Source organism: Dromiciops gliroides, chromosome 1 (assembly GCF_019393635.1).
Source record: "Dromiciops gliroides isolate mDroGli1 chromosome 1, mDroGli1.pri, whole genome shotgun sequence".
Lineage (NCBI taxonomy): Eukaryota > Metazoa > Chordata > Mammalia > Microbiotheria > Microbiotheriidae > Dromiciops > Dromiciops gliroides.
The window spans coordinates 482,733,312-482,761,105 of record NC_057861.1 but is presented as its reverse complement, the minus strand read 5'-3'; the positions used below and the strand labels follow the sequence as shown (position 1 = coordinate 482,761,105).

At 39.5% G+C, this 27,794-nt stretch overlaps 1 protein-coding gene across 4 annotated transcripts in view; it reads right to left on the bottom strand.

Annotated features, from left to right (window-relative positions):
• The window catches only part of SLC24A2 (solute carrier family 24 member 2), a 345,977-nt gene that overhangs the window by 85,581 nt on the left and 232,602 nt on the right, over positions 1-27,794 (bottom strand). For all 4 annotated transcript variants that reach the window (XM_043979806.1, XM_043979800.1, XM_043979817.1 and 1 more), the window contains 2 exons: positions 6,306-6,404; positions 3,380-3,498 (listed from right to left, as the gene is read on the bottom strand). In XM_043979806.1, coding sequence (XP_043835741.1) covers positions 3,380-3,498; positions 6,306-6,404 — 218 coding nt within the window. The remainder of the gene's footprint in view (positions 1-3,379; positions 3,499-6,305; positions 6,405-27,794) is intronic.

The window sequence follows — 27,794 nt, the reverse complement described above, 5'->3', positions numbered from 1 at the left end:
CATCAATTGGGGAATGGCTAAATAAATTGTGTTATATTATTGTGATGGAATACTATGATACTGTAAGAAATGATAAGGGGGATGGGTTCAGAAAAACCTGGGAAGACTTGTATAAGCTGATGCAAAGTAAAGTGAGCAGTACCAGGAGAACAGTGTGTAAAGGAACAACAATGTTACAATGATAAACAACTGTAAAAGACTTAACTATCTCATCAATACAATGACCCACAATTCCAAATGACTCATGCTGAGAAATACTATCCACCTCCAGAGAGAGAGAACTGATGAACTCTGAGTGCAGATTGAAGTATAGATTTTTTTTCATTTTATTTATTTTCCTTGCTTTTTTTTGGCACCTTGACTCATATGAAAATGTTTTGCACGACTTCATACATAAAATGGGTATTGTTTTTCTTGCCTTCTCAATGGGTACAGAGGGAGGTGGATGGAGGTAGAGAATTTGGAACTGAAAATGGAAAAATAAAGAATAGTGGATTCTGTATGTAGAGAATAACTACAATTGCATAGAATACTCCAGGCATGTGATCTCCATCAACAAAGTCAGTACTCTATACCTCATTCTTCTATCTAAATTAAAAAAATGCTCAAAGAAATATCTCAAGCCTCTGATTTTTATCAGCAAGAAGATAATGCAACCAAAGTAGTAAAAATGACATTATTTGTGAAATTTTGCTCTGTATGGTCTCAGGATTCCAGTCTCATGACTCCTAGTCTGAATCTCCACTTGGTATTTAAAGTTCTCAAAGCCCTTTCTACCTTTCCAGACTTTTTTTTTTTTTGGGTGGGGCAATGAGGGTTAAGTGACTTGCCCAAGGTCACACAGCTAGTAAGTTTGAGTGTCTGAGGCTGGATTTGAACTCGGGTACTCCTAAATCCAGAGCCGGTGCTCTATCCACTGTGCCACCTAGCTGTCCCCCTTTCCAGACTTTTTTACACTTCATTCCCTTCCATGTACTTTCCATTTCCCAATTCAGCCCTTTCACCAGCTGTCCCTCATGCTTGGAATTCTCTCTCTTCACCTCTGCTTCCTGGCTTCCCAGACTTCCTTTGAGACCCAACTTAAATCCCACTTTCTGGAAGAGGTCTTTCCTGGTGCCTTTTGCCTTCCCCCACCACCTTTTTCCCTTCCCTCTGAGCTAACTTTCCATTTATATTGTGTATAGATCTTGTCTGTACATACTTGTTTGTGTGTAGTCTCCCCCATTAGAATGTGAACTCCAATGAGAGCAGGGACCATATTTTTGCTTTTGTTTGTATTCCCTAGTATTTAGTACAGTTCCTGTCATATAGTAAGTGCTCAATAAATGCTTGTTGGCTGACTGATCTGGCAAATTCCACCTGACTTTCAAGTAAAACTGATCATATTCAAATAAATTCAGCAAAGAAAATCCACTATGAGTAAGTCAATTTTCTAGGGATTGTGGGGACTTCAGAGATTCCTATAGAATGACACTATATTGGAATAATGAGGGAAATAGTAGCATTAGGAGTACTATCATACATTCATAGAGAACTTTACATTTCCAAAAAGCTTTCAGAGCTATTCATAGAATCAGAGAATGTTAGAGAGGGGAGGGAACTTAGAAGTCACCCAGTACAACGCTCTCATTTTTTTTTTTTTTGTGGGGCAATGAGGGTTAAGTGACTTGCCCAGGGTCACACAGCTAGTAAGTGTCAAGTGTTTGAGGGCAGACTTGAATTTAGGTCCTCCTGAATCCAGGGCCAGTGCTTTATCCACTGCACCACCTAGCTGCCCCCTCAATTCTCTCATTTTCAAGAAGAGGCAAACCCAGAGAGATTAAACAACTTTTCCCTAGTTAGTCAGTGGCTGAGCTGAGATTAACATCTAGGGTTCCTGGCTCCCAGCAGTTGGGCCCTTGGTTGAACAACATCTGGTCTCTTAACAGTTCCACAGACTGCTGCACACACCTTTTCTTCCCTGCTTCTTTAAATTCTTAGGCCCATAAGGTCATAGATTGAGAGATGGAAGGGACAATAGTGATCATCTAGTCTCACTCCCTCATTTTATGGATGAAAAAACTCAGGTTAAGAATTGGCAAGTTTTGGGGCAGCTAGGTGGTGCAGTGGATAAAGCAGTGGCCCTGGATTCAGGAGGACCTGAGTTCAAATCCTGTCTCAGACACCTGACACTAGCCATGTGACCCAAGGCAAGTCACTTAATCCTCATTGCCCCACCAAAAAACAAAACAAAAACAAAGAATTGGGAAGTTTTCCTAAAGCAACTTAGCCTGGAAAAGGGAAGGTCAGAGTACTAGCCTATTCTGATAGTTGTGGACTGTCTCCTGATAGAGAAAAAGGTAGCCATCTGCCATCCAGACCACAGTGTTATGGCGGGGGCCTGCTGAAGGGCTAAATCAGAAGCATTACTAACAGATCTCCTCCAGTTCCTTGATTCCTGCCCCATACTGCTTATCCCATGTGGGCACAAATAATTCTGCCAACTCAGATCTTGAGTTGATTATAATAGGTCAACAAAACTCAGGGCCAGAAATAAATGATGGTGGGGGAGACAGGAGTGCTCCTCGCAACATCCTCCAGAGTCCTTTCAGTTTGGAAAGAGGATTTTTGTTAATACTGTCAAGCAAATCAGGTATTATATTACCATTGGCATAACTTTGTAAAGATGTATCCCTGCCCCTATAGTCTAGGTCCCCAGGGAACACTTTAAGCATAGTAGATTGAGACAGAAGCCACAGATAGAATAATAATAGCAACAATAACACAAATGATACTGATATTAAAACTGTATATCATTTTGTAGTTTTTCAAAGGACTTTCCTCAGAACAACTGCAAGTTTGCCCATTCTTCCAGATCAGAAAAGTGAAGCCCAGAGAGATTTGGTGACATGTCCATAGTATCTCCTGGAGCTAGAATTTGAGACCCAGGTTTTTTGACTAACTCTAGCACTCTTTAGAATGTACCATGTAGCCTTCCAATCTTTATTTTAGCAAGGGCTAATATGTTAAACACGTCTCTTCAACCATAACATCTAATCAAACAATGATTAGATAACTGCCAACCTAACTGGAGAATGGGACCAATATGTGGTAGTTACTTTCAATCAACATGTGTGGAGAAAGACATGAGAGAGGAGAAAGAACAAGTGGCACTCCCCTATCAGTTGGATAAGGGGCTCAGCCTTGTTTGACAGCTTCACTAACAACAAATGGACAAAGAATTAAATTGGTATTTGATAATTTTGTACCAACATTGGGAATGTAGGGTGAAAGGTGGGATGACCGTTGACTTAGTCTAGAAGAAATAAAATTCTATGACTCTATATATGACTTCAAATTGAAGAGGAATAAGAGAAGTAAAAAAAAAAGAGAGACATACCTGTACTTCTGTCGATTCAATGCCATGGGAGAGATTTCCATTTTGCACAGGTCCTGAACCTTCATTGGGTGGTGTTACTTCCACTTCAACACTTGTACTGTTTGGGAGCTCTATTTTTTCTGTGACATCATTCACAAATGGAAACACATGCATGCACACACACATACACAAAGAATAAAGATAATCAATGAATGGGGGATGAGGGAAAGGGAAACACTAATGTTTTAAAAATGGTTGGTTGGGTGAATAAGTGGTTCCACTGATAGAATGAAGGAAGTCAGAAAGAGAAGTAGGATTATTGGAGAAAGACAAAAAGTTCTATGGGTAGAATTGGTGGTCTCTAGGGACTGGTAGGAGCCAAAGCTAATAGATAATTTTTTTAATGCCAGGATTTCATCTTTCCTATTTATTTTTCATTATCTCTTGTCTCCTTACATATTCTGAATGGGCACTCTTTCTGCTTGGCTATTTGGGGCTCCTTAGGGGAGAGTCCTGCTCCTGATATGGTGTCATCTGCCTATTAAATACTGCATTTCACATGTGTTAAGTTAGGCACTTATTTACTCCACTTGTAAATTATGTAATTTTCTAATTCAGGTAAAATCTTTTGTCATTTTACCAAGGAGCCCTTTATGAACATTTTATAATGGAAGCTTCACTTAATTTATAAATGACCCTCTTCTACCCTTCCCCTGAATATCTCTTTCCCAAAAAGGGAAGAAGAGTATTTCAGGCCAAAAGGAGAATTGAGAGCAATGCTAATTAAATTGCAAACATGTAGGCCTCTCACCAAGATTGGCTTAGTAAAACAAACTCTTTTCTGAATCCCTTATAGGATAATTAGTTTGTCCATACCACATAAGTATTATTCTAATTCAAATCAAGACAAGGGGGAATTTTGTGTAACAGATACAGAGTCAGATACAGGAATAGATATAGAATGGAAAGCCCCACCTTGGATAGGGAATATTTACTTTGAATCCAGTGGATCATTGAAGTCACTATAAGTTGCTTCTTAATAGCCATGGACTTTGACCCAAATGTTTGTTCCAGGGTACAGGGAGAACAATTATTCCAGGTTGTCTGGAGGTCAGTAGGATCCATTTTTGAAGTCTGACAAATTCCGTAACCTTGAATTTTATTTATGTTAATGCTGCTTACAGAGCAGTACCACTTAACTCCGGTACCAACAGTCTGTTTTGCAAATACAGCATGATGCTGAGAGGAAAAAAGATGGTTCCAGGCCTTCTAATCATTAGTCAAATACATCTTCCCTGTATCCATGCTGCCACTGCAGGCTTGGATTTCAGTAGAAGGTGAAAACCTGGAGGTCAGTGACATAGTGAAAAGCCAAGTTTATTTAAAGAACTTTTTTTCTGGGCAGTTTAAGTAAGGTTTAACTCTTTTGGCTATGGGTATATACCAGTACTGATATTTACTTAACAATTAACACTAGACTGATCTTGGTGAGAGAACAAAGATTTAATTTGAATGAAAAGCTAGTACAATCATTAAGACTATGCCTCCCCTAATAAATGCGCAGTACTCAGAGTACAGCAGTATCCGATTTTGTTTATAGACAATTTTAGTTTGCTAAGTAACAGGATAGTTTATAAAACAAATAGAGATTGGGATAAATTTAGTTTGAATTTAGAATTAGAGAGCTATATTAGCATTACAGTTATAAGAATAGGAACATTACGTTCCCAGTTAAAATAATGCTGGGATGTCATGATCTGGTTACCACACGATGCACAGCTAAAGAGAGACTGAAATAGACGTGTGGTGATATCGCTGAATTCATCAGAAAGGAGTGGGGAGGAGCAGGGACAGTGTGTCATACTGCTGTGAGCTGGAACTTTGTCACTCAATGAATTTGCTCTAGGCAATGGCTTTAGAGTAAATGCTGGGTCCTCATCAAACCTTTTAGAAAAGCTCCCCTTGTTTAACTAAATGAATACATTTCCATCGGAGAAAAACTATTCCTATGTGGACTTCCTGAAACACTGTGGTCTTTGGTTAGCTGTCAGAAATTAGTCTAATGCACTTCTTCCCCCCATTAATTTAAATTGGCTTTGTAAATATTTTGTTTGGACTCATGTATATACATGTTGTTTCCCCTCTGTAGCAGCGCCCTGAGGGCAGGGCTGTTAAGCTTTTATCTTTGTATTCTTAGTGCTTAGTACAGTTCCTACCACAATGTAGGTATCTAATAAATCAGCCAGTCAATAATAAACATTTATTAAGTGTCTATTATGCTCCAGGAACTGAGCTGGACTGGGGATACAAAAAGTCAAAAGACTGCCCTCAGGGAGCTTACAATGGGGGGGGGGGAGGGAGGGTAGGATAGGCAAACGATTTTTGTAAATATGGTAAAATTTATATTTGTAAATATTATCATTTTTGTAATTTGTAACATTTTAAATTTACATATAAAATGTATAAATATTGTAAGTTTACAATATTTACAAAGAAGCTATATATAGGATAACTAGACAATAATTAAAAGAGGGAAGGCACAAGAATTAAGGGGTTGGTTGGGACAGGATTCCTGTAGAAGGTGGGATTTTAGTTGGGGCTTAAAGAAAGCCACAGGATCCAACAGGTGGAAATGAGGAGAGAGAACATTCCAGGCATGGAGGACAGCCAGAGAAAATGATTGTAGAATGAAATTGAATTGAAATCTCATTTCAGGCTCCTACCAGGATTCCTTAGACATCCCTCTGGGTTATCTGGAGGACATTTTGGACATGTTTTCACTTTTTTTACCCCATGCTCACACAAAGACAGATGGAAACTTATATCCCTAGACTTAGTTATGACCCTTGGAAAGTTCCGGATATCCACAGCTGCCCATTGAGGGGCTACATTCAATATTTTGGTGGAATCCTGAGAAATGCGAGTCACTGTGTTCTCTTACACTCACCCACATGGTTGGCAGTCCCATTATGCCTTTCATTATCATCCACCTGGCACTTCTTCTTGGCAATCTTATGAAGTATTGAAGCCTTTTCTCTGAAGCGTCCTAAAGAAAGAGAGAAAGGAGGTGGAGAAGAAAGGGTGTGAGGGAGAAAGAGAACGAGAAGGATGAAGAGGATCACTGCAAAGGACTTGAAAGTAGAGTCGGCTTCCTTGCAGCTGCAATGTATAGTCCATCAGGGATCATTCTTTCCTGCCCTTGCGGAAGGCCATGTTACTATATGCAAACAACTTGCTTTTGTCCCTTGTTCTCCTCACGGATTCTTTACCCAACTTTCTCAGACTGTTTGGGACACAGATAAAAGGCCTGGTTTTATTAAGGTCCTTGGGATTGACTATAAAAATCAGTCAAAGCATCAAGCATCTGTAACTGCTCTCCTAACCCTTATTTTAAATATCGTGGCTGAAGCTTAAACAGGCTTGATTGAAGACAGCTGGATCACAGGAAAAGCTTCCCTGCAATTGAACTGTATTATTAGAGGGGCAATTGACAGTGGACAGGAAGGTAAGTCAAGCATCCTTGTTCTTTGGTTTGGTTTCCCCTTTCAAAATTGACCTTATGGAGAAATGAGTTTAATGACAGTCTGCAGTTTCTGAATGAAGCAGGAGCTTGCATCAAAGCTTCCAACTCAAAAAAAGAAATTTTTTTCCACAGAATTTGGAAGACTGAAACCCCTGCAATGCAGGACTGAATACTAATGTCTAGGAAGGAAGTTGGAGATGCTATTTGGTGAGGGAGGCAATGGAATCATTCACCTGAGGCCAAAGAGATGTGGAGCAGTGATGAGCTGTCTTGGGAAAGTGCCAATGATAAAGACTAATGAAAATACAGTTTTAAAAAGAGTTATGATCATGGACACAGACTTGGTCCTGTAATTTCTGTTGGTGTCAGTCAATGTGTAAATATCAAGCCAAAAAAAAAAAGGAAAATTGAGAACTAATAGAGTTTAGGATTGTTTGATTTTAATTTTTGTCCTAAAAAGTTAACTACAAATAGTTTGGGACAGAGGGTACTAGAAGTTGGAGGATCAAGAAAAGTTTCAAGCAGAAGATGGTACCTGAGAGGCCTCATACAGGAAAAGAGGGATGTTGTGTAGCAGAAGAAAGAAGGAAATGCAGTCTGGGCACGGTGAACAGTCAGTTCAGAAACAGACCAATCATCTTGAAGCACAGATCTGATCTTGTTATTCCTCTATTCAAAGTGCTTCTGCTCTTTATTGCCTACTGGAAAATGATCAAACTCCTTATCCTAAAACTCCAGACCTTACGCAGCTTCATTCTGACTCCCTTCTCCTCCCTTCCATGTCATCTACATTTCAGTCTACCCTGTCCCTTCCTCCACATACTGTCCACCTCACTTTTCACTTCTTTGTCTTTGCTTGTATATTCTCAATAGCTGGCATATCCTCTTCCACCCATCTCCTTCGTGAAATACCACCTTCTCTGTGAAGTCTTCCTGATCTCTGTTTGAGTTGGGAATGAGTCTTTTCCTCATCCTTTTAGGGTGTCCTTTGTTTGCATCTCTTTTTTTTTTTTTGGTGAGGCAATTGGGGTTAAGTGACTTGCCCAGGGTCACATGTTTGCATCTCTCTTGAACGAATCATACCCTACTTCACATCACAGCTAGTTGTATGGTATTATCTCCCCCATGAGAGCAGGGATAGTATCATTTAATATTTATGATCTTGCAAAGCCTAGCAAATGTTCTGTATAGATTAGTTTTCATTCAAGTAGACATCGTTTGATTATTTGTATTTGTATCCATAATGCTTGGCACATAATAGGCAGTTAGTGAAGAGTTGCTGATTGATTAGTAAATGATGAACTGAAGAAGAAGATAGAGGAGGAGAAGACAGAGGACAGGGCAGAAAAGTTGTAGGTTTCAATAGGAGTAGGGTTCAAGACACCAGGTAAAATTCCAAATCTGATTTTGCTGGGAGCATTGGGTATTTATATTAAACCTAAACTTGCCTTTGGGCAACTTCTAGTCATTGTGCCTAGCTCTGCTCCTTTAGGACCAAGCAGAATAAATCTAATCTTTGTTGCATATTCTCGAAGCTTCCCCTGCACCCATGGCTTCTCTTTTTTAGGCTAACTGATCCTCATAGGATATGAACTGAAATTCCTCCACTTGACGCATAGCAGGCACTTAATCAAAGTTTGTGGACTTGACTAGACTATTCTGCTTGCTCAATTTTGGATACTCTCACCTAGAACAAATCACAGTATGCCAGATGTGGTCCGATGAGGGCAGAATATAGAAGCAGGACTGTGATATTCTTATTCATCGATGTATGACTGCATCTGTTTTCTTAACTCTCATATCGTGGTGCTGACTAATAAGAGCTTGCTGTTCAGTAAAAATTCCCCTTTTTTTTCTGAGGGATTGTTGTCTAAACTATACCTCCCTATCATGGGCCAGACCTGTCTTGGTAATTCAAGTATTTGATTAGAACATAGTGAGACCTCCAAGGACTATTAAATATTAAAAAAAACTTTACTCATAAGAAGACTTTAAAAAGATGTAATTCTTGGTTGAATTTAAAGAAGACATTACTCTTCTCCATCTCTGTATTCATTATGGCAAGACAATCAGAAAAGCTAGTTCAGAAAGCTGTTCCCTTAAGGGCAATGGAAATTCTGATTAAACCTTTGAGACCACCCATAGTAGGTCTTTTTTTTTTTTTGCTTTAGACAGCAAAGAAACCAAAGCAATGATAATTTCAGGAATGGTCTCCCCATCCATTTCACTCTCCTTCCTTCCTTCCTTCCTTCCTTCCTTTGTTGGGGCAACGAGGGTTAAGCGACTTGCCCAGGTTTACACAGCTAATAAGTGTCAAGTGTCTGAGGTCAGATTTGAACTCAGGTCCTCCTGAATCCAGGGCTGGTGCTCTATCCACTGCACCATCTAGCTGCCTCTCCCCATCCATTTGATGACAACTGAACTGATGTAAAAGAGTTGCCACTCATTTTCTAGCCTTCTAGCAAGGTCTCAAAAATTTTCTAGGGCAACCTTCTTCACTAAAACAATATAAAAACAATTATGATATCAGGAAGTAGTCTGGTATAAGCAGTATTGAAGAAGTAGTTTAATACAAGTGATAAAAACAAAAACATAAAACAATATATTCCAAATACAGTTTGCGAAGCCTCTTTTCCATTGTTGCATAAAAAGTTTCATCTTGGGGTGGCTAGGTGGCACAGTGGATAAAGCACCAGCCTTGGATTCAGGAGTACCTGAGTTCAAATCCAGCCTCAGACACTTGACACTTACTAGCTGTGTGACCCTGGGCTAGTCACTTAACCCCCATTGCCCAGAAAAAAAAAAAGTTTCATTTCCTCCGTATCATTCAAAATCAAAACATCTTTCTATATTTTCATCCCTTGGTCCTTCAGACTCTTTCTAGAAAGGAGATGTTCAGAGACCTGCAAATTTAGGGAGACCTGGATTATTTTTCCAAGTTGTATAGATCCTTCTGAGAGGGGTGGAAACCATAAGACCCAGATGATTTGTGGGGTTTGGAATAAGAAAGGGTTGGAGAAAGTCAATTTGAATTAAATTTAAGAGTCATTTATCTTCATCAGGTGAGTCTTCCTGGAGGTTGGATCCAAGAAAGAGACCATGTAAGACTAAAATTGTGAGGCTCCATCCTTCTTAGTGTAGTAGCTCTGATTTATCAAAAATTTTGGGAGATGAGACACCTGATGCTGATAATGAGGGACATGATGACAAAGCTATTGTTTTAAAATTCCATTTCAGTGTTCAACAATGCCAGCCGCCTGAGGATGTTATGGGATTTAGAAAACCCAGCAAATGTGATGGTGGGTCCAATTCTGAATCTGCCTTGTAGTAAAATGGGTGCCCTTGGTTTAGAGACACTGGGGTCCATAAAGATGAAAGATTCTTTTGTCTGGGCTTTGATGGTATTCACTATGGAAACAGAATTAAATGGCACTGCAATGTTTTATCCTGTATAATCAAGTAAAAAAAAATAACAGCCAGCATTTACAGAGCACTTTAAGGCTTACAAAGTTCCTTACATGTTATAACATTTGATCCTCACAACAACCCTGTGAAGTAGGTGCTATTATTATTTTTGTTTTGCAGATGAGGAAACTGAGGCCAAGAGACACTAAATGACTTGCCCAGGGTCATACAGCGAGTAAGTGTCTGAAGTTGGATTTGAACTCAGGTCTTACTAACTCCAGGTGCATCATTTTATCCACTGAGCCACTTATCTAATTCTTAAAAATTATATATAAGATATAATATATAAAATTCTATCATCTCTTTCTATCTATCAATCATCTATCTATCTATCTATCTATCTATCTGAGAGTGAGCTTAATATGTCTCAGGTAATATGTTGAGTGCTGGGATATAGATACAAGAAGAAAGAAAGTCAGTCTATACCCTAAAGAAAATTAAGTAACTTGCCCAGGGTCAGACAGCTAGTAAGTGTCTGAGGCCAGATTTGAACTCAGGTACTCCTGAATCCAAGGCCGGTGCTTTATCCACTGCGCCACCTAGCCGTCCCCAGAAAATCACATTTTTTTTTTTGTGAGGCAATGGGGGTTAAGTGACTTGCCCAGGGTCACACAGCTAGTAAGTGTCAAGTGTCTGAGGCTGGATTTGAACTCAGATACTCCTGAATCCAGGGCCAGTGCTTTAACCACTGCGCTATCTAGCTGCCCCCAAGAAAATTACATTTTAATGAAAGAAGCTAACACATAAAAGAAGCTGAAAAGGCAGGGGTGAGGTGAGATGGAAGGAGGGGAGAGTAGGAGGTGGAATGAAGGAGAGCCCAGAGAGGAATGAAGGCACCAACATGGCTGACCTGGGAACTTTCTTTAAAATGGAGGTTCCTAGAGAGAGATTGACTATTCAGAAGATGGGCCAGCAGGGGAGGCGTGATCTCTAAGATGAGAAGGCTACTAAGTCATGGTGGTAAAAGAAGTTCAGAGAGTCAGAAGTAGATCCCACAGGGACATTATCATGTAATACTTGCAGTAATGGCAAACTTCTTGCCCTGATATGGGGGGAGAGGGACAATATAATAGATTTATCAGTCAGAAATAACTTGGAAACCAGACAGATCTTCAAAGGTGGACTCTCCAATTGTCATCAGAAAACTATCAAGCTGGAATAAACAGCTTTGGTGAGTATACAATTCCCTGTTTTATGACTCACCTGATATTGACTATCAAAGGACTATTTAACAGAGTTATTTCTATTGTTACCTCTCTCTCTCTCTCTCTCTCTCTCTCTCTCTCTCTCTCTCTCTCTCTCTCTCTTCTCTCTCTCTCTCTCAGGGATGGGGAGGGCAAAGTGACTTGCTCAGGGTCACAGTAAGTGTCAAGTGTCTAAGGTAAAATTTGAACTCAAGTCCTCCTGAATCCAGGGTTGGTGTTTTATCCACTGCACCACCTAGCTACCCCTCTCTTGTTTCCTCTCCCAAGGAATTTGGAATAATCTTCAAGTATGGATGAGAGACACCTTGTAAAAGAGTTGTGTAAGAGTTAAAGTTTTGAACTATTGAAACAAATGCTTTTTCATAACCAACGAACAATACACACAATGGGATCTTATGTTCTCTACATCTCTCAGTTAATTGTAAAATGATGAAGACAAGGCCCATTGTAGAATATCATTTGAGGCAGCCTTATTGTTCCCATGTGACACCTTCATGAAGGATGTTCTTGATTTATTGATAGATAACTTTTTTTTTGAGGCAATTGGGGTTAAGTGACTTGCCCAGCATCACACAGCTAGTAAGTGTTAAGTGTCTGAGGCTGGATTTGAACTCAGGTACTCCTGAGTCCAGGGCTGGTGCTCTATCCACTGTGCCACCTAGCTGCCCCTGATAGATAATTTTTATAATGACTTTTATAGATTGAAGAATAAGCATATAGGTTGGTTATTATTGATGTCTCTCCATTATTCATTTCAAACTTTAATAAACTCTGAGATTTTTTTCCCATGTCTTTATCAAAGATATATCACATATAAATACATATAAATATATATCATATTACCCTCCTTTGGTCTCCTTGTATATTATTCTCACAATTTTCTCATAATGGTTTCATTTCCAACATGGATTTCCTCCTTACATACTTGGTCCATTCTAGATGCCTTACCCTTATGTATTCCATTTAGTGCTATTTCCACCTCCTATATTAGCACATCTGTGACTATGTTGTTAGAGTGCAAATGTGGAAGTTCCAGTATACTCAGTGGAGAAAATAGTTTTTTAAAGGTTGGGTTTTTTTTTACACCTTTCCCATTTTTCTTGTTTATTGTTCTCCTATTTTTATTTTTGAATACCCTCTTGAATGCCTTAGGATGACTTTGCTGAGTGGGATTTTTTGCCAAACTTTCTTTAAACTACTTTTATCCTTCACTGCCTTTCTCTGCTTTATAAGACAATAGTGCTCATAACTGTCAATCATTCTTCATGAGATTTTTTTTTTTGGTAGATCAATGAGGTTTAAGTGACTTTCTCAGGGTCACACAGCTAGTAAGTGTCAAGTGTCTGAGGCCGAATTTGAACTCAGGTCCTCCTGAATCCAGGGCTGGTGCTTTATCCACTGCCCCACTTCATGAGATTTTTACAAATTGGTTTATAAATCTAACCTGGTGTTGCTTTTGGCAACCATTTCTTGCTGTTTGGTAATTCTGACGTTTGCTAAGGTACTTTCTGGACTCTTTTGGTCTCCTTGTTATGTCAATTAGTTTACATTGTTTAAACCTGGATTAAAATGATTATAGTTGGCAGTTCTGTTGTCCATTTATCATTTTGATTGCCAGTTTATAGTTTGAATAGTTCAGGGTTTTTTCCCCTAATGGTATGCCATATTTTTTCTTATTGTTTTAATGGTCAGGAAAATTCAGTGGTAAAAGTGCTAAATAATACAGTGTCAAACACAGACCCCTGGAGATTACCAAGTTCACATGGAACCATTAACAACTACTTATAGGTTCTTAATAAATACTTGATTAGGGGCAGCTAGGTGGCACAGTGGATAAAGCAACGGCCCTGGATTCAGGAGTACCTGAGTTCAAATCTGGCCTCAGACACTTGACATTTACTAGCTGTGTGACCCTGGGCAAGTCACTTAATCCTCACTGCCCTGCAAAAAAAAAAAATACTTGATTAATTGGATTTGGCCATTCAACTGGTTCCCAAGCTATCTAATCGTTCTATTGCCTACTGCACCTCTCTTCATCTTTTCCTTAAGAATCATATCGGGGGCAGCTAGGTGGCGCAGTGGATAAAGCACCGGCCCTGGATTCGGGAGTACCTGAGTTCAAATCCGGCCTCAGACACTTGACACTTACTAGCTGTGTGACCCCGGGCAAGTCACTTAACCCCCATTGCCCGGCAAAAAAAAAAAAAAAAAAGAATCATATCAAACACTTAACTAAAATGTAGGTACATTTTTATTTATAGCATCTCCCGATCTACCAGCTTAATAATTCTGTCAAAAGAAGAAATGAGTTTAATGTGGATTGACTTATTTTTGATGAAGCCATACTGGAACTTTATGATCATTGCTGCCTTTTCAAGATGATCAATAACCATTTCTTTAATTATATTTTCTAAATTTTGCCAGTAATTAAAGTCAAGCTTCTGTTCTCCTTGTTTGGAGTGGAGTATGAAATAGTAACCTGACACTAACTCCAGAAATTGAAATATGACATGACAAAATAAGCAGAAAATTAACTCGTCACATACTGTTTAAAATTGTTAAGACTTTGTGAAAACTTAAAAACATGCTTAACAGAACTTTTAATAGAAGGTACCTTCAAATATGTCTTTGTTATTCCTTGGCCAAAGGCGATGATTAGTAGACTACAAGAGTGACTGAACCAAAAATCCAGACCTACCAGTTGTCTTAGATCCATTAGAGTAATCTATAGTTATTCAAGTGATTCTTGGTTCTCAGGAAGAGATGTTCTCCTTAGATTGTTAAGATTGGTTGTTGTTGTTGGTTGGTACCAAGATGCAGGAGAGGCAGGATATTGGGATCCTCAGTAGCATTATTCTTTTGTTCTCCTACATTCTGGAAGCCAAGCTCCACTCAGTCACACACTTTACAAAGAAGAATGTCCCAGAATTGATTTATCCTGTGTTTTACACGTCTGTTCCCAGCCTCACTCACATGATCTCCTTAAATGCTAGGGGAATGTAAGATCAGCACTGCTGGGTAGGTAGCATAGGAGCTGATTATAGAAACAGGCAGGAGATTATGAAAATACACTTGGGTGTGTTACAACAGTGATTCATAAACAAGATAGAGATACCTTTGTAGGCTCCCACCCCTGACCTCCCCTCTTCTCTCCACTAACACCCTAAGATTTCCATGTTATTGAAAAAGAGAATATACAATATTTCCTTAGCTTATACCAAGGTTGAAAAAGCTAAGGAAGTGAAGTGGGGTGGGCCAGGGGACAGAGTTATATGGGTATGGTAAGAAACTGCAACATATTTTTCTGAGGACAAATAGGATGTGAATTTAATTCCCAGAAGATCTAAAATCCTTTGAGACTATACTTCCTTTAAATCCTACAGCCATCAGGACTTGTGGTCTCTCTTTTGTTCCAGTTTGAGTTAGGCCAGTTCCAAATGGCTAGACCTTCAAGACTCATGGTCATGGGATTTTAGAATGCTTGACCTATCAGGGACCTTAGGACACAGAATCTGTAAGGGAACTTGGACATTACGTTGTTCAACCCTGTCCCTTTCCAGAGGAAGAATCTATGAGTTGATTCATTTCAGTCATATCCAACTCTTTGTGACCCGATTTGGAGTTTTCTTGGGAAAGATCCTGGAGTGGTTTTGCCATTTCCTTCTCCAGCTCATTGTATAGATGAGGAAACTGAGGCAAACAGGGTTAAGTGACTTGCCTAGGGTCACACTGCTAGTAAGTGTCTGGGGTTGGATTTAAACTCATGAAGATGAATTCCTGATTCCAAGCCCAGTGCTTTATCCACTGCACCAGCTAGCTGCCCTGGAAGACTCTCTGGGAGTCCATAAAAAGAACCTGCCACGTGTGTTTTTAAGATCAATATTCATAATCTCAAAATTGGAAGATGGTGAGTAGCTGTTCATTATCCTTAGTGAGGGCAGATTAAGAGAAGAGGAGATCATTTCAGGTTAGTTCTGGGGAAGACCATCCTATGCTGAGGGTTGGTTAATCACTGAAGCTAATGATACATGAAAATCCTTCTCTCAAGACAAGAGAGCTATTTAACTGTCTGTATTGCCACCTGGAAGCAGAGGACCAGCTTACACATCCTTTTTAGGTCATTATGATGCTGAGTTATTATCTGGGTCAATATAGTATAATGGCGACGAAGCATGGGACTTAGAGTCAGGAAACCTGGGTCGAAATCCTTGTTCTGCTACTTAACATCACCAGTGTGATCATGAACATGTTGATTAACCTCTCTGAGACTCAGTTTTTTTCATCTAAAAGTGATGAGTTGGAATAGATGCTCTCCATGTCACTTTGAGGTACAGATCCTATGACTGGAAGTGATTTTCAGGCACTTTTTAGAAGGATAAGTGATTAAAATATTTAAAGGTAACCTTTTGAAAGGCCAGTTAGGTGGCACAATGGATAGGGTATTAGGCCTCATCTCATTTTCCTGAGTTCAAATCTGGCCTCAGACACTTATTAGCTGTTTGACCCTGGGCAAGTCACTCAACCCTGTTTGCCTCAGTTTCCTCATCTCTAAAATGAACTGGAGAATGAAATGCCAAATCACTTTAGTATCTCTGCTGTAATGATTGGAATGACGCCACCTGCTGGAGACTTACTGTAGGAAAGCTCCAACATGAGGAGAGGGCCTCTGAGGGCAGGACCATGCGTCTTTTCTTTGGTGTCAGGAAATGACATTTGCTTGTGGGAGGAAGAAGGGGGCGGCTGGCGCGGTGGCTCACTTTTTCCTGAGGACTCAGGTGGAGAAGGGAGTTAGAAATGCATTCTCCCTTTACTAGATAGATGAATCTAGGCCTTTCTCTCTTTCTTTACCAAATTCTTATTCTCCTTAATAAATTCTTAAAAGTCTAACTCTTGCTAAAGCTTATAATTTATTGGCAACCTCTCATTAGATATTTTAGACAGACTTGCTAGAATTTAAGCCCTTACACTGCCAAGAAAACTACAAATGGGGTCACAAAGAGTCACACACAACTGAAAACGACTGAACAACAATAACCTTTTGAAAAAGTCTACTATCATGGAGATAGTATCACAACTTGGAATATAAAATTTCAATCGGCTGTACCTTACTCAGAAAAAAATAACGAACATGTCTCAGAGTAATAAGGGGGTTACGGTTGGGAGAGCATTTGTCATTGTAGCAGGACTTCTGTAAATGGGAATACATAGCACTCCAATGGGTCTGGGGATAGATTTAAGGGGGTCCATGAATTTGTATGAAAAAAGTGATATCTTTGTTTTCTCTAGCCTCTAACTGAAATTTAGCATTTCCCTTAATTGTGAATGTAGTCAATAAACCATTTTTCTGAGAAGGGGTCCATAGGCTTTACCAGACTGACAAAGGAGTGTAAGACACGCAAAAAAGGCTAAGAGCCCCTGTCCTAGAGGGGGAAAATCAAAGGAGAAATCCAGAGACTGAAAATGCAGAATTGAAGGGACAAATAAGAATCAGGATTCTAGACCAAATCATTTTGACATAAAACAGACTGCCCCAAACTGCAGCACATAATAACCTTTTGATAGCCTTTTCACTGAAAGGAAATGGATTTGGCTTCTGCCCTGCTGTTAATTAATTAAAATAACCCCTGAAAATTCCCTCACTTCTTCACCACTGAACCTGTAAAAGGCAGTATTACAAAAGGAACTCTTTAGGTTGGCAATCAGATTAGCTCCCTGCTGCCCCAATACATTTCATGCACTAAGAAACACTGATTGACAGGCACAAAAAAAAAAAATAAAGCATTTGAGGGCCCTGGAATCTCTGGGATAAAGCTTGGTGAGCGAGGCTTACACTTATATTTTTATTTCTTTATTTTTGAATGAGTGGGAGGGAAATGGGGGCGGGATTGGACAATTTAATAGGAAATTTGAAGATAGTTTTATTGAATATAATTTTCCTCCCTCATGCCCTTTATTTTTATCAATTTTGTTTTTTAAAAAAGTTTCTTGATGTGATAGTAATTAGCTTAACAAATAAAAGCACCTTTAAGAGTATTCCCCAAAAGGACTGATATTTCTTCCTTACCTCTTTCTAGAAATCAGGAGTTTAACCATATATTGTATTCCATGAGTAGAAATATTTGAATACTTAAATGGATCTGTAATTTTGATGTAGGTACTTCTCCTCCCTAATAGCCTTCTCACCCTGAAGATGCCTTCCCTCCTGCAGGCCCTCCTTTGATTGGTGAGTTCCTGCCTGGGACTGCTATTTCTTTTTTTTTTTTTTTGGCAGGGCAATAGGGGTTAAGTGACTTGCCCAGGGTCACATAGCTAGTAAGTGTTAAGTGTCAGAGGCCTGATTTGAACTCAGGTTCTCCTGAATCCAGGGCGGGTGCTTTATCCACTGCGCCACCTAGCTGCCCCGGGACTGCTATTTCTTGAAGAGCCCAAACCAACCGTGCTCAGTTCTCTCTGCTCTTCTTCTGACTCTCTGAACTTTTCCATCTTACCCCCTGGTTATTGCCCCTTTCCTCTTGCTTCCAGTTCTCTTTTATATGTTTTTTTTCTCTATTAGAAGATAAGCTCCTTCAGGATAGGGACTGTTATTGTGGTGATGGTGGTGGTGCTTGCATTTCTATACCCAGAACTTAGAACAGTTTCTGGTAAACAGCATTTAATAAATGCTTCATCTATGATCTAAAATCTGTTCCTGTCTCTGTCTCTCCCTCTCCCCCATTCCTATCTATCCCTCTCTATCCAATCCCTTCATCCCACCCTCCTTCCCTCTTTATTATCTCTCTATCTCTCTATTACTCTCTATGATCTATGCATCCTATGTATATATTATTTCTTGCACTTACCATATAATGTGCCCACCCATTTTCTGTTCACACATCTCTCTGATGATTTCACTTACACCACCTCTTTCTTTCTTTCTTTCTTTCTTTTTTTTTTTTGCAGGGCAGTGAGGGTTAAGTGACTTGCCCAGAGTCACACAGCTAGTAAGTGTCAAGGGTCTGAGGCCAGATTTGAACTCATGTCCTCCTGAATCCAGGGCCGGTGCTCTACCCACTGCGCCACCTAGCTGCCCCAACTTTTTTGTTTTTTTTTGATGCCATGCAGACAGCTATGAATAACTCACAATACCCACGGGAAAAAGATCAGAGGAACACAGATTTGGTTTATTTTCAAGTCTGATTCTGTGATATTTGTGTTGGTCACTGTCACATACTCTACCTTAACTTGTACACCCACCTTCTTTCCCCACCCTCTTGGATTTCATAGGTATTTGAGAAAAGTAAATTTTCCGAAGCAATTTATCAAAGCAACAGCACTGTTCCTAGGTTTATCAAGATTTTACCCCTCTATATCCCATTAACCAAAACTCCTCCCCTAGAAATAAACAAACAAAAACAAGAATATATTTTAAAATCATTTAACAAAGCCCAGTAATTTGGGCATTTCTTTGCAAATGGATTGTATCACATATCTGTCTTCTCAATATTCAACAACATGACCTTTTTGTATTATTCCAGATATGGACCCTATCTGCTACTAAAAAAAGACTTCTTCAAAGTTTTAAAATATTTATCATTTTATTAATGTTCCTTGAACACCATGGTATCACAGTTATCAGCCTCCTAAATTGCTCTGGGCAACTAGGTGGTGCAGTGGATAGAGTGTAGGGGCTGGAGTCAGGAAGACTCATCTTCCTGAGCTCAAATCCAGCTTTAGATACTTACTAGTTGTGTGACCCCGGGCAAGTCATTTAACCCTGTTTGCCTCAGTTTCCTCATCTGTAAAATGAGCTGGAGAAGAAAATGGCAAAATGCTCCAATGTCTTTGCCAAGAAAACCCCAAATGGGGTCACAAGAGTCAGATACAATTGAAAAATGGCTCAACACCACCATCGCAAAACTGCTGTGGTTTCCATTTTTCCTCTACTTTAGTCACATTTAGGAATGATCATGCCCATTGACCATCATCAATAATTGTTCTATCTCCATGATTCCAAACTCCAAAATTACCATCTCCAAGTATAACCTTATATGCTTACATCTTTCCTTCTTTCTTCTAAAACCATTTTTTTTGCCCTAGTCTTGAACTCTAGTCACTTTATTCCTCTCTGTACTCTCAGGCTATAACCCTGCTCTGAAATGACGTCCTTTCCTTTGAGGTCTTGTTCCTATATTGGAGGAGATAACTTCAAAATATTTTCTGTATTGCCTTATTTTATTTTTTATTTTATATTATTTTGGTGAGGCAATTGGGGTTAAGTGACTTGCCCAGGGTCACACAGATAGTGTTACGCATGAAGCAGGATTTGAACTCAGGTACTCCTGACTCCAGGGCCGGTGCTCTGTCCACTGCGCCACCTAGCTGCCCCTGTATTGCCTTATTTTCAATCACACTTTACTAAACCCTGACACTGAGTTAGTCCAACTATTTGCTTTTTCTGGTCTTAGTTATGTGGCTAAATGCTAATGGGGAATACCATGTAACTGTATAGATTGGCTTCATTGGAAATTTATTATATAATCTCCAATTGGCCATCTCTGCCACACAGGCCTTCCCCGATTGTCTCTTTATCACATTATCCACAATAACTATTTCAAACCTTTGTTTTGTATCCTTATATTCCCATCTTCTACCTTCAAGAGTAGAACTTGGGGTTGTCTGAGATCAAGAACTACTTCATTTCTGTCTTAGGATACCTCCCACCAAGCACATGACTCATACAAAATTGGTATTTGAATGTAGGTCTCCCTTCTCTGACACAGACTGTAGCCTCTATACATTGATGGAAGGTTTTCATGACTTATGGTGGCTAAAAAGAAAAAAAAATCCCTTTGTGGAGAACCTTTTGCTAGTCTAACCTGCAGGTGACAGATAAGAAGGCTTCTGTTGGAAATTTTTCCAGCTTAGTAGGACTTGCCACAGCTTATGCTCCACTGAGATAGCTATCAAGAATCTAGGGCTGTTTCCATGCCAGAATGAGATACTGGAATAGATGCAATTGGCCCCAACTTTTTTGTTCATTAACTTCCTTTCAACAATAACAAGAAATATGTGTTGTGAATCCTCTGGGAAATTTCATATACTACACATAATATTATTTACTACGCACAGTATCATCATAGAATTTTTAGCATGAGGTCTTGGACCATCATCATAAACCTCCGAGGAATTCATGAATGGCTAAATGGGAACCGCTGGAAAGTAAGATTAGGGCCATCAGGGCATTGGTTAAGGAGCAGTGGAGTTGTAGTCTGCGTTGCAGTCTGGAGTGATAGTCTGAGATGACTTGTATACTTAACTCCACTCTATCCTTACCTGTAAAATGAGGTAATTCTATGTATAGTAATTTCCTCACAGAATTGTTATGAAGAAGTGCTTTGCAAATCTTTAAGGGTTAAATAAATGTCAGATATTATTATTTATTCTCTAGAACCTTTGCTTAGTTATTAACAAAATTCCTCTTCACAATCTTTCCTTCTTCCACTCGTGGAAACCTGGCTCCCTCTAGAAGCCAAGGCATCACTGGTCACTTTTACTGTAATGGGTTGCTCCTTCTTCCATGTCCCCCCTCACCCCCTCAACATATTGGGCCAGTAGAAGAAGGGGCACGCTCCTTGATCCCCACCACCATTCTCAGACACTCTCTATACTAACATCACTCAGTCACCACTAATATGAGTTACCCTGGAAATCTGTATCATCCAATGCAGATCCTTGTTCAAGTTCAACTATACTTTATAAGCTATCCTTAGATACCTTGACCCATTGTCTTATCACCAGTCACACCTTGCGATATCACAGTCTTGGGTTACTTAACCTTTTCCAGTCCTAGTATCTTGCTTCTGGGCGATCATGAAAAAAACAAACCATGCTACTTTGCCCACTGGGTTTGCTAGAATTTTTGTTATATAATCTCAACTGGGTCTTTATCGAAGCATGGCAGACCTTTATTCCACTCCAGCCTGCACTCCTGACTCTCCAGGACTTTCTCTACTATGCCCCAGAAACCTCTTAACACTGAGGTCATCTCATCCTTGGTCTTCACACACTGGAAGTACTTTCTCCCCATTTGGCTTATCCTTTTAATTGACTAGTTCCTCCCATAACCTCCATTTTAAGGAGGACTCCCATGCCAGCTATGTCTTCATTTCTCTCTATGCTGTACTGTTGGACTTTCTCTACAATGGTTCCCATTTCCTAGGGTACCTTCACTTCCACCACATTCCCTTTTTAGTTTTGTTTTACTTGTTGTCTTCCCCTATTGGAATGTAAACTCTCTGAAGGCTGGAACTGTCTTTATTTCTACTTGTATCTGTGTTCCCAGCGAGCCCTTAGAACATAGAAAACACTAAATAAATGCTTGTTGGCTTGTTTTTGACTTGACTCCTTTTAATTTTTCATGATTGACTCACTATCATGCTCTCCATAGTGGCTATTCAAGAACTTTCCCTTTCTTCTCATATCTCATATACATTTCCTCCCCTCTCCTTTTCAGCCAAGAGCCTAAAAGACTTTGTTCTGGACTTCTTTTTTTTAGCTCTATATTATCTCACTGGGTGATTTTGATAGCTCCCTTGGGTTCAATTATCATCTCTATGGAGATGATGCTCAGATCTATATATTCAGCCCTCATCTCTGTTCCGATTTATAGTCACCAATCACCAATTGCTTCTTATATGTATATATATATATACATATACACACACATACATATATATATATACATATACATACATATGGGTGTGTATCTCTATCTCTATCTATCTCTATCTATTTTTTTGGAGGGGGGGGGCGAGGCAATTGAGGTTAACTCAGTATGAAGTGGTTTCTGGGGCATAGTAGAGAAAGTCCTGGGGAGTCAGGAGTGCAGGCTGGAGTGGAATGAAGGACTGCCATACTTCAATAAAGACCCAGTTGAGATTATATAACAAGGGTCACACAGCTAGTAAGTGTCAAGTGTCTGAGGCTGGATTTGAACTCAGGTCCTCCTGTATCCAGAGCCAGTACTTTATCCACTGTGCCACTCAGTTGCCCCACCTCTTAGAAATCTTGAACTGAATGTCCCATCATAAACAGATCTAAAACAGAACTCATTGTCTTTCCCTTCAGAGCCCTCCTTCTCCTAAACTCTTCTCTATAATTATTATTTTTTTCTCTTTCTTCCTTCCCTTCTTTCTTTCTTTCTTTCTTTCTTTCTTTCTTTCTTTCTTTCTTTCTTTCTTTCTTTCTTTCTTTCTTTCTTTCTTTCTTTCTTTCTTTCTTTCTTTTTTGGCGAGGCAATTGGGGTTAAGTGACTTGCCCAGGGTCACACAGCTAGTAAGTGTTAAGTGTCTGAGGCCGGATTTGAACTCAGGTCCTCCTGAGTCTAGGGCCGATGCTCTATCCACTGCACCACCTAGCTGCCCCTCTTCTCTATAATTATTGAAAGCAATAATCTTAGGGTCATTCTTGACTCCACTCTCACTCATCCCACATATTCAATATATTACTATATCTTGCCATTTCTCCCTTCACAGCATCTTTAGTATATGTCCCCCTTTTCCATTGCTACCCCTCTAGTTTAGGCCCTCATCTCCTCTTGCCAGGAGTATTGTAACAGCTTGTTTTTCTGCCTCAAATCTCTCCCCATTGCAATCCATCCTTCACTCAGTTACCAAAGTGATCTTCTTAAAGTACAGATCTGACCTCATTACCACCCCCTGCTTAGTGGCTTCCAGTTACCTCTAGGAACAAATAGAAGTTTCTCTGGCATTGAAAGCTCTTAATAACCTGGCTCAGTCCCTATCTTTCTAGTCTTTCTTCGTCTCTTTTTCTTACACTTTATTCCCCTCTGAGCACTCTATAATTCAGCTACATTGACCTACTTGTGATTCCTTGAACATGATACTACACCTCCCATATTCAGGTCTTCTCTCTGACTATCTCTTATGCCTGGCATGCTCTGATCCTTCTTGGTTTTCCCGGCTTCCTTTAAGACTCATCTCAAGTCCCACCATCTGGAAGAGGCCTTTCCAGGTCACCCCAGATGTTTGTGTCTTCCCTATCAGATTACTTCCCATTTACTCTGTATATATCTGGTATGCTCCCAATTATTTATATGTTATCACCCCTATTAGCATGTAAACTTTTTGAGGAAGGGAATGCCTTTGTGTTTGTACCTCCAGTACAGAACACATATTAAGCTCTTTAAAGTGCTTGTTGACTGTTAAAAGTAGAGGCTAACCACCATGAGTTCCTTCTCCTCACTCCTCTATATTCCCAACCCCCCTTGGTCATCCTCCCCTCCCTCCCCCCCCCACTCTGGCTTTGATCATGCCAAGGTTAATCCCTCCACTATTCCTCTCGGTTCCTTAATTCCATCTCTTCCCAGTTTCTCCAGGAGTTTGGCCTGTTAATCATTCCCTTGTTCTCTCTTATCATCATTTCCTAATCCATTGGCTCCTTCCCTTCTATAAACATGTTTATCTTTATAAAACTTGTACTTGACCATGTACACTTGTACTTGACTTGACACTTCACTCTTTCCTAAATAATCTCCTAGAAAGGATTGTCTATATTTCTTGGTCATTTCCAAATTATGCCACCTTTATTCTAGCTATCATTTCTATGTCCTCCCTTGGACTTTGCCCTTGGAATCAACTTGGGCTCTCTTGGGCCTGGAATAAGGCCTCCACTTTAATTCCTGGCCACCAGCTCAAACCATGCCACTACCTCTCTAGCCATCCTACCTCCTCCCCTCAGGAACCTTAGACTCTGTCTTTGGGAAAGTGGGCTCTGATATGTCACTCTTTGTGACCCCGTGGACCATAGCACATAAATACTGTCCATGGAGTTTTCTTGGCAAAGATACTGGAGTGTTTTGCTATTTCCTTCTCCAGTGGATTAAGGCAAACAGAAATTAAGTGACTTTTACAGGGTCACACAGTTAGTCAATGTCTGAGGCTGGATTTAAACTTAGGTCTTCCTGACTCCAGGCCCAGCTCTCTATTCACTGAACCACCTAGCTGCCTCCCACTGAACTCATAGTGTTTCTTATTCTGACTCCCTCCCCCCTCCCCCTCTATGTGTTGTCTTCCCTTTTTAGAATGTGTAGGCTCCTTGGAGGTAGGAAATATCTTGCTTGATTTTATTTGTTTCCCTAACACCTAGATGTTATATAATTAGTATTTTAAAATGTTCTATCACCTATCTCTATAATGTATCTAACCATATGTTTTCTAATTCATCTATCTACCCATCTATCATCTATCTATCTATCAATCTGTCTCTGTCTCTTGATACTTTGCAGGTTTTTTTTATCCCAACATTGACTGACACTGTTGTCTCCAAGATAACCAATGAGCTCCTAACTAAATGGAATAGCCTTTTCTCTTAGTCTTATTCTATTTGACCTCCTTGCTTTTTTGCAAATAGACAAGTTGATATCCTCTCAAACACCTTGGGCTATCTACTCAACAAACTCTTCAATTTCTATGCCCTACACTTTTTCTTTACCTCCCCCACCCAGTATGAAGGTCATACTCTAGATTTCACCAGATGTAATGGTGCCATTTTCTTTATTTTGAACTGAGAAACTCTTTTCTCTGATAATAACCTCCTATCCTTTCATCTCTATCTCACAAAGGACACAGTTTGGTACAATGTATAGAGTGGTCAATTTGGAGTCAGGTAACTTTAGTTCAAATCTCCACTCGGTCACTTAACCTTTCTGTGTCTGCTTTCCTCATTTGAAAATGAAAGGTTCAATATAGATGACTTCTAAGGTACCTTATGGGTGGTGGCACAGTGTACAGAGTCTGGAGTTAGGAAGACTCCTCTTCCTGATTTCAAATCTGGCCTCAGACACTTATCTAACTGTGTGGCCTTGGGCAAGTCATTTCACCTTGTTTGCCTCAGTTTCCTCATTTGTAAAATAAGCTGGAGAAGGAAATGGCAAACCATTCCTTTATCTTTGCCAAGAAAACCCCAAATGGGGTCACAAAGATTTGGACATGACTGAAAAACGACTTAAGAACAACAAGAAGATGGTACCTAATAGTTCTAAAAGATATGATTCACTGTGATCCTCCTAATGCTATTTCTCACCCTCTCCACAGCCTTCAGTCCCTCTATCACTTTCCTTTTATCACAGTTTTCATTTTGTTGTGTTCTTGTTCCATCAGGCATAGTTTTTCATCCTTCATCCATATACTACTCATATCACTTAGCCACTTCTTGACTCTGGGCCACCCCTATCATTTACCTTCTTTGTAAACTATTGTTTCAAGAAGTCACATTACTAGGGCAGCTAGGTGGCGCAGAGGATAAAGTGCTGGCCCTGGATTCAGGAGTACCTGAGTTCAAATCTGGCCTCAGACACTTGACAGTTCCTAGCTGTGTGACCCTGGGCAAATCACTTAACCCTCACTGCCCCACAAAAAAACACAAAAAACCAAACCAACCAAACAAAAGAAGTCACATTACTGAGCTGACTGCTTCCATGTTATCTAATCTTACCTGGGCCTTTATTAATTCATGACACCATTTTATTCTTCCTTAACTAACTTTCTATTCCATTCCCCTCAGTAGCATTACAAAACTTTCTCTTCTCAACCCCCCCCCATATCTTCCTTCATTCCCCCCTCCCCCAGAAGATGTCTTTTCCTTCTACTTTGGTGAGAAAATAGAGGCCATCCATTGTAAACTTCTCCATACTTCAAATATCCTTTATCTCTTCTGTCACTCCTATGTCTGAGAAAGAGGTGATCTTTATCCTTGTCAAGTCTAACCCCAATTGTGCCCTCAATCCCATTCTCTCCTGTTTCCTTCAGGAGCCTGTCCCATCAATAGTCCTTCCTCCTACTTCTTTCCCTTCTTTTCCCCATCTCTTTTTTCTTTTTCTGCTCTTTTTTGTTCTCTCTCCTCTTCTTTTCATCTCCATTCTCTCATCTACTGCCTTTTTTACCTATATGTACAGATCCTACTATTTCTCTATTCCAAAATGCTATGGAGTCTTAGGAAGAATTGTTTATACCCATTGCCCTCCAGACCTTTGAAATCTGGCTTCTAGCCCAGACACTTGACTGAATTGGTTCTCCACCAAGTCATCAGCAAAGGTTACCAATGATCTCTTGACTGCTAAATCTTATGATTTTTCTCAGTCTTCTTTCTGCTTGGTCTCTTTTCAGCATTTGAAATTGTTGATCACTCTTTCCTTATGGAAGTTCTCTTCCTTTGGGAGTACTCATCTTTTTTCTTCCCACTTATCTGACCATTTATTGTAAGTTTCTTTTGCCAAATCATCATTCATTTACTTCCCCTTTAGCATGTGGGTTCCCCAGAACTATGTCCTGGGCCTTTTTCTCTATTTTTCTATATCTACTCGCTTAGCTTCCATGGTAAAAGTATCATTTCCACTTATGTGATTCCTAGATCTATGTATCTGGACCTAATATCTCTCCTGTATTATAGTTATGCATCATTCAATCAGCAAAAAATTTAATAAGCACCTTTTATGGTGTCAGACACTATGCTAGGCTTGGAAGGTACAAAAATATGCATAAAACCATTCCTGCCCTCAAGAAACTTACATTCTCAAGGGGGAAGACAACATGTACAGGAATAAGTATATACAAAATAGGACATATATATGTATATATATGTATGTATGTATGTGTATATATATATATATATATAATATGTTAAATGAATAGAAGATAATTTTGGGAGGGAGGCACCTGCCTACTAGTTACTCCTCTTAGATGTACTGTAGACATCTGAAATGTAACATGTCTAAAATAGAATTTCTTATCTCAGTCCCTAAATCTTTCTTAACCAAACTCTTCTTCTGTTGAGGGCATCACCATCCTTCTAGTACCTGGCTTTATATCTTTGGGGTGAAGATTGATTCTTATCTTATACTCAACCCCCATATCCAATCATTTGCACTGTGTTGTCTACTCTGCCTTCAAAACACCTCTCACATCTATCTCCACTCCACTCACAAGCGTATCACTCTAATGCAGGTTCTCATAATCTCTACCCTGGACTACTGCAGTATTAAAATAGTTTCTTTTTAAAAAAATTCATTTATTTAGTTATTTAATAATTTATTAACTAATAAACAAATTAATTAATCAATCAATTTATTTATTTTTTGTTTTCATAGGATTTTTAGTTTAAAATAGTTTTTTAAATTATTCTCCATGCTTTCAGTGTGTTCTCTCTTCAATTCATCTATCACAACAGATGCCAAAATAATCTGCCT